The sequence below is a fragment of the Camelina sativa genome, chromosome 14 (genome assembly GCF_030686135.1).
Source record: "Camelina sativa cultivar CO46 ecotype springtype chromosome 14, ASM3068613v1".
In the NCBI taxonomy this organism is placed as follows: domain Eukaryota; kingdom Viridiplantae; phylum Streptophyta; class Magnoliopsida; order Brassicales; family Brassicaceae; genus Camelina; species Camelina sativa.
In genome coordinates this window covers 31,284,655-31,293,008 of record NC_141893.1, presented here as the reverse complement: position 1 = coordinate 31,293,008, position 8,354 = coordinate 31,284,655, and the positions used below count along the sequence as shown (strand labels likewise).

At 31.7% G+C, this 8,354-nt stretch overlaps 1 protein-coding gene across 1 annotated transcript; it reads right to left on the bottom strand.

Annotated features, from left to right (window-relative positions):
* Positions 1-6,417: 6,417 nt before the first annotated feature.
* On the bottom strand, positions 6,418-7,805 carry LOC147928861 (uncharacterized). Its single transcript, XM_087486296.1, has 2 exons — positions 6,935-7,805; positions 6,418-6,857 (listed from the first exon to the last, which is right to left on the bottom strand). Exons 1-2 carry the CDS (start codon positions 7,803-7,805, stop codon positions 6,418-6,420), a joined length of 1,311 nt encoding a protein of 436 aa, XP_087342422.1.
* Positions 7,806-8,354: the final 549 nt, after the last annotated feature.

Here is an 8,354-nt window from a genome sequence, read left to right as displayed (position 1 = left end):
ATAATATATATATGTAAACTTTTAATTATGATTTTGAAGCCCATTTGCAAATTTTTAAATATTTTATGAGTCCAATACATTTGTTATAGATAATTTAAATTAGGGTGAATAATGATTTGGGCCAAAATATTTCTTAATTTCGTGAAGACGATTGAGATAATTTAGGAAAGCGACCCATAAAAGGGTTTCTAGTACTTGTTCATACAAACATTAAAAAAAAATTAAAGTTTGCATATACAAAAAAACGTTTTCAAACTAATGTGCCTAAAGCTTAAGCCCCTGAAGATTAACCTTGATGCTCCATGATATGATTTATGTAATAACGTCCAGCAAATTCCGAGCTACAAATATTAAAACACATTCATAAGTTAAACCCTAGCATGATACACTACTTGATATTAATGAACATTAAAAACTTACATAGCCTTTTGATGCTCAAGTCCTTCAAATTCCGGTTTTATAAAGATCTTGGAGGAGGCCAATGTGTTTACAATACACAGTTCACCTAGGGATGTTTAAATTTTTTTAAAAGTTTGGTAAATGAGTATGCAACCTAGTCTTTAGCATTTGTTAAATCTAGCAAGTGTTATTAATAGTACATACCTTCATACTCTCCAACCTTCCAGAAACGCAGTACACAAAACACCGGTTCAGTTTGATATGTGAGATGGCATCCAGATGACTCCCATGAAGACATGAAAAGGTTAGCATAGTAATTTATTGCACGACACTTTAGAGTTGCATTCCTACAGATGAAGATACTTGTTACATTCTATAATAAAACCAAACTTATAAGTCTTAGAATCAGTAAAAGTGGAATAAATGTGTCTTACCTGCCATTTAATAGTGTCAAAATAACTTCATTTTCACCATTTCCATTTCCCTGATTTCTTCTGTCCTCCACAGCTACTACACATCCGCAAACATCTATTTTTGGCAAAAAGACAGGAATTATCTTTACAATGAATGTCTTCAAAGCTTTTTAACATTCGCATGTAAATATTTTGCTAAAAAGTTCAATTTGTACTTTTCTATTGGAGGGACCAATACACAAAGTTCCAAAATTCCTAAAAAGTTTCTAGATTACACAACACAAAAATAGCATTAACCATATTCATGTAGTCTAACTTAAATAAATTACAAAAAATAATAGAAAAACGTACCGAAAGAGATGTGATGATTGATTCTTCCACGAAATATATCATCTAAATCTTCGAATCGGAAGTAATTTTTGGAGTTGATTGATTCGAGCAGGTTCATGGTTGAATCATCCGTAAACTTGATCTGAAAAGGATGATGAGTATTCCTTTCCCTGATTGTTGGATTGATGATTTTGAAAGACCTAATATCATACCATTCACCTTCGTAAATATACTTCCGCAGCTTTTTAAGTGTAGTTGGCACAAAGGCCACCTCAATTGTGTCACCCTACAAAGTTTGATAATCATTGTGTAAGTAATCTAATATATAAGCACTGTAAAAATTTCAAATATAAGTAGAATTGTCATACGATTAGCTTTTCTAACCTTTTCGTCCACCAGAAGAAGAATACATTTTGTGATGAATTCCCTGACATGCCAAGAATTTAAAACTTTGGCATGGATACACCAATTCGTTCTTCCCCGATGAAGATCAGAAATGTAATTGATTCTCATGATTTTATCAAATTAGGTTTTTTTACTGTTTCTTCTCTGCTATCGAAGACGAAAATGGGCTTCTGGATTTATAAGAAAACAAACAGTCACGATTAAACATTGCGTATTAAACGTTTTAGTGTCTTATCTTTTTTTTTTACTAATTTATGTTATTTTTATAGATATAATAAGAGCAAGCGCATCGGTTATCCTCTAAAGATGTCTTTTTGTTTTTTAATAATAAAACCAAAAAAAAAGAAAAGATTTATTTGTGATATTTCGCTGATCTGTGTCTATGCACAACTCAAATTAGACACTCACATACCCTTTAAGTGTCAAAATTGTATTGGTTGCCTTTTTTTTTATTTTGTTGTTTTCTTTATTTCTGCATAAGCTTCTCTCTCCTTCGATACAAACGAAAGTTCGAAGGCAAAACAGATTTTCCAAAACTTGATTCACAACCCAATCGAAGATCTCATCGATTTCCAGACAAAATTGATGTCTCCTCATCGTCTTCTTTTGATATCTGATTCCTCTCAGTTCTTCTCTGTTAGGTAAGAAGCTGATTTTGTTGACACAATCAAAGTAATTGCTGAATAATTTTTGGTTCCTACAAGTCCGCATACATCTGGGTTTCTATATGAATCTGTTTGTTTCAATAGGTTTTGAGTAGAATTTGTTTTGCAAGAATCTATTTTGAGTAATCTGGATTTTGAGTAATAAAATTTATATTACTAATGGGAGGGGGGAAAATTAAAACAATGGCATGAGGATCAAAACATAGATTAATATTATTTTTAATCTTATTAAAAGCTTAAGACACAAAGATGAGTATGACCAATGAATATGCCCTAACAGAACAAAGACAAAGTTTGTAGTTAATATATATGATGCAATTTTAGAATTTAAATGTGTTTGCAAATTGGTAGTTAATATATAGACTTTATGATACAGCTAACAATTATATATTTTCAAACAACATTGTTGATACTAATAACAAAAATGGTTTTCTTCAATATGAAAATCTATATCCTAATTTCATAGAATCTTATCATTTGAGATATGTTACAGCAATAATTAATAATGAGAATTATGGCAAATTTAAATTGTGGAATCATTTTTTTTTGGTTATTTTTTCAAAGCATCTTTGATCTTTTTTTTTTATAGTGGTTCACATGCTAAGACATTTTTTTTTTTGTAAAGTTTCAGATTTATTACATTTTTTACTTTTTTAATAATAAGATGAATAGATAATAAAAATTTTATAGTAATTCTCTACATTTATAAAATATAGATTGAAATTTTAAAATCCAATTTCAAAGTTTAATTGGAATGTTATAGTCCATTTTTAAATTTAAGTCCAGTTTAGATCATTATTTTTGTTTTAAGCATCCCATAAATGTTCTTTCTTTAAGACCATTGTACTTGTTACTACAAAAATTGTACCTGTTACTACAAACATTTAAATCTATTTTTAATTTTGCAAATACAAAAAGTTCATTAATTTACCGTTACTTCATTTCTGCCTCCATTCTTTATGTCTAAGTTCCTGATCTCTCACCTTGATGCTCCATCAAATGGTTTAAGTAATAACGTCCAGCAAACAGTCAGGATTAAACGTTGTGTTGCGTCTTAATTGTTTTAACGTATAATATTCCTTTTTTTGAATATTTAACATTTTAAATATTTATTATTATGAATATAATTACAGATTAAAGGTAGTTTTTATAGTCAGTAGATATGATGTGAAATAATTTTTAAAATGTACCTAAGAGTTAATAATTAAATATATATTTTATGATTCAGCAAAACAATATATTTGCAAATAACATTGTTGTAACTAATTAAAATAAAATAATGTGAAAATTGTAATAATATGTACTTAGACCATGTACAATGTATCTATCTTTTTTTTTATAATTAAAATAGAATAAGTAAAATTTAGAAAATGGTTTTGTCCAATGGGAAAGTCTATATCTGACTTATAGAAGATGTAATGTTTTTACCATAAATAATTAAAATGTTTAAAATCTCTAAAATTTCATTATTTTAAGAGAGTAAATAAAGTTCAAATCTAAATATCCAAAACAATTTTCCAATTACAAACCATAATTATACAGTCTCAAAAACCTCTTTGAAAACAATATTAAGTGTTTTATTCTGGCATTTTCCATCTTTATCTGTAATTAACACCTTCAATCCTTTTCTCGTTGTTACTCGTGAGAAGGCAACATAAAGTTGTCCATGTGTGAAAACCGGTTTCGGTAGAAAAAATCCAACATGTTTTAGCGTCTGACCTTGACTCTTGTTTATAGTAATTGCAAATGCCACGGTAACAGAAAACTATCGTCACCTCATACGAAAGGGAAACTTTGCATCATGTGACTAACATACATCCTAGGGATAAGTACTCTATCACCAACCTTTTTTCCTGTCACGATTCTTGCTTCGATTACATGATTGGCCATCTGAGTAATAATTCGCCTCATAATGTTACACAAACCTCCCTTAGGATCTATATTCCTTAGCAACATGACAGGTGCTCCTATTCTGAACGTCAAAACATGACTTGGCAGTCCAGAAACTTGTATACTGTTTAGAAATTCCTGAGTGTAGATCATATCATCACGTCCGCTTGTATCGGACGTTTCAATACTATCATAGCTAAGATATCGTCTTTCCTCACCTGTAAATAAGAAAATTTTAGAATTTTAGATATGTTTTTAATATTAGTATTTTTTTTTTTAAAAAAAAAACTCTATATCCTATTTAATTTGCATACCTGGAAGCTTAGTAAGCATAAACTAATTTATCTTATCAACATCGTCATTTCTTGGACTTAGAATAGCTCTTTCACTAAAGAATTTTGGATCAGTCCTCCTTGTAAAATGTTCTTCGTAGATTTCTTTAACTATTGCTTCAATAGGATTTACACTTGTATTAATTAATAAATCATCAGAAATTTCTATCTCCACATCCCCACAATCTAACTCGTTGATTCTGCCATCCCCGATATCAAGAAGCCACTTTAAAAAAGTAGCAAGAGCACCTGCATCCATACCGAAGTCTCAAATTTTCGGTAAGTTTAAGAACTTTACAACTATTCCAAAGAACAGATGAGTTGATAGATGCTAAAATTGTCGCTACCCTTCCTCCTTCTGTAATAACTGGTAGTATCTGTCTAAAATCACCTCCTAACACAACAACTTTACCTCCAAAAATCTTGTCACATCTCATGATATCTCGCAAACTACTATCTAAAGTTTCGTAACAAAGCTTTTTCATCATTGGAGCCTCGTCCCATATTATAAGCTTTGCTTCTCTAATTAAGTCAATAAGATCAGATTCAGCATCTATCGAACACACAAAATATTCATTAAGATTGATTGGAATACCAAATCTTGAATGAGTCGTTCTACCACCTTCCAAAAGCAAAGCAGCTATACCACTTGAAGCAACATTAAGAACAATATTACCTTTAGACCTTATATCAGCACCAAGAATAGTCCACATGAAAGTTTTCCCAGTACCACCAAACCATGGACAAAAAACATACCACCTTTGTTGTGATTCAGAGAGTGAATGATTTCTTCATAAACACGTCTCTGCTCATCAGTTAGCATAGGTAACAACTTATCGTACAATTCCTTTTGTTTATGAGGCTTATATATTCTCTCATCTGCGATAAGCCTATTTACTCCCGTGTTCATTATACTATCATCTTGTGTAGGCATTTTCTCGAAGGCCGTAAGAGATGTCCCATTCGATCGTAACATAAGTTCTATTTCAGTTAAACATATTTTTTCTATCTGAGCATGTGTCAACATTAGACCTACCACAGTAAAGTTAAAAAACTTAATTATAATTTTGTCTTCGAAAAAAATGAAATATTTTCAATAAATAAAATAATATTTTGATGTACCTGGATCGTTCCTGTTTCTCCTTTCTTTAAACAAAATATCCTCACACAAGATGTCTTTTGTTTTATTCCAAACTTCAAGAGGAACAGTTAAACTCTTTGTATGCAGTAGTATCGCAAATAACTTTCTTAAAAATTCCCCAAAACACCATTCACCTGCTTCATTTATAGCCGCAATGTACTCCTTATCGTCATCCCGTAATCCCAATGCATAGCAAGCTTCTTGAAAATCATTATAAAGAACACCATTGACTGTTTTTAAATAGTCAAAGCTTGTTGGTCCTGGAATTTTATTAAGCAAAACTCGCAAGTAATAGGCTTGTCCTACAGAAGGCGGTACGTACGTAATCCTGCCTATTGCAAAACTTTTCCGTTTTTCTGACCTTGGCTTCCAAAGTTTTTCTCTCCTATTCCACACAAATTTAGATGGAAATTCAGCATATGTGAGTTCTCTGGCTTGGGGATAAATCTTGTTGCATTCCATCCAGCCCAAAAATTTTGAAGTTCTATTTGTTGTACGGTGCAAAACATCTTCTATTGGATCATCCTCGTTGTAAATAGCCACTTATTGTCCTGGAAGATGAAACGGGAGTTTTTCTACTGGTGTAGTACGATAACAAATCGGGAAAGAAAAAATTCGCCAAGAAGCCTCACATGCAAATACGTATCTAAAAAATCTCGGATTAGTTAGACACATTTTTAAAATTTTAAAAAGTGTAAATAATTAAATATGAGAATGTTTGACAATTTGAATAAACTGTTACGTGCAATTGAAAAACTTTTTAATTTCATTCTCTTGATCTTCTTCTCCTACTTTGGCTCTTATATAGTCCATACCTTTAGTGATGTACTTGAACAAATACTTTACTGAACGTGTCTGATTGCACCACTCAACATTGATATGAGCATGAAAACAGAGGGACAAATCACGATTATAGGGAATAACGTAACTATTATCGTATTGAAAACCCCTTTTCCCACAACTCTCCCATCGTTTCGTCGTCTATATATTGGATAACCAGCATCGTCGACAATAGTATTATCTATGAATGGTTTTGGGAAGAATTTAGTGCATTTCCCATTATGCAAGCAGACATTATCTCTGTTCATAGGACCACACGGACCATGGATCATCACATCAGAAACAACTTCGTATAAATACTTATCCACCTCTTTATCGGGAATTTCAGCGCTTATGAATTTATCAATGTCGCCTGTTGTACGCATCTTATTGTCTGGGTGCAAAAACAGAATCATGTGCGCATGAGGCAGACCCCTCTTCTGAAATTCTATTGTATACATGGCTGAAAATGTGAAAAAATAAACATTAATATTTAAATATTAACATATAAATAATAATAAAAAATATTTTAAAACATACCAGAATTTACGACACCGAAAGTTTTTTCCTTTGTCACCTGATCCAATAATCTATCAAGTTTCATCTTGAAAACTCGACTACATATATCAGGTCTATCTTCTTTACTAAGACGATGTCTTTCTAGATAACGATCTATTTCAGGCCACCTTGGGTTGCACGTAAAAGTTATGAAAAGATCAGGAAATCCATAATACTTGCAAGTAGCCATGGCGTCGAGATAATGTTGCATCATATATCTCTTTCCACCTGTAAACGATGACGGAATAAATATCCTCTTTCCATGGTGTGCAAGATCTCCATGTCCTTTTTCAGCAGCTTCAATTATCTTATCGACTCTTTCAGTTTGGAGTTTGCTTTGATTCATCCAAATATAGTTCAACCTGTTTGATTCTATAGTAGTGAATGCATCGACTAAAAACTGCTGGAATAATTTGCCTGCCATAACAATAATCGAAGATTCTTCGTATCTTTCAAATATTCTATACGCATAAAATTCCCTCATGGTAACCGTTTTCCTTTTACGTCCACGGGTATCCATGAACCCTATATCGTTGCCTAATCTGAAACCATCTTCAACATAAGGGAACAACAATGGGTATTGTAAAGGCAAGTATGCGGGATGAAGCTCACTTATCCTTTGTAAATTACCCGAACGACTTTCTATAACAATGTCACGTTTATTCACACCAGCCGTAAAATCTCCGGGTATTAGAGCAGCAACCTCTTTGCTTGTAGGAAGATTATGAGTTCTTGCATCAATAGTTATTTCTGAAGGTAACATTAATCGCAAACCTTTTCTACCGTCCTCCATATTAAATCTTTCACGTGCCGATCTAAACGCCCTAACATGCGGGTTATGACTATCAAGCATTTTTTTGAAAGACTGTTTAGCCACTCTCTTTATTTTTTATTTTAAAATTTCACATTTGAGATTCATCTACATGTTTAGGTTGAAGTTTATGCTTTGTTTTGCTCACCTTATCAATAATAACTTTCTCAAAGTAGTAAATTTCAATGACTATAAACTAAACATCCATAAGTTCAAAATTTATCCTAAGTGTTACATGTTCTTTTATAAGAATGTGTTCCAATGAAGAAAAATCAATAACTAAGTAATGTAAACATTGTTTAACTAAATCTTACTATTACAAGTACTTTATACTACTACTATGAGTTCTCCTTAGTGATTTATATTGTTCATAATGTGTAGAATTCAAGATTTTTATTTTGTGACTTTAATTAGGTAGTCTTAAAATAGTCACACATTGCGACTGATTTGCTACCGTGTTACGACTGAAGACTTTTGTCAATATTTTGCTACTAATTTGAGACTTGTTTTGCGACTATATTGTGACAAATATCTGAAGACTTTGCGACTAACACATGCTTTAGCTACTCTTTTAAGACTGCTTAGCCACTC

Bases quoted from the DNA above. Each gene is read 5' to 3' on its own strand.
- LOC147928861 (XM_087486296.1), bottom strand. From the start codon at position 7,805: ATGCTTGATAGTCATAACCCGCATGTTAGGGCGTTTAGATCGGCACGT. The intron at 6,858-6,934 runs GTATGTTTTAAA...TCACATTTTCAG, and splicing joins TTTCGGTGTCGTAAATTCTG to CCATGTATACAATAGAATTT.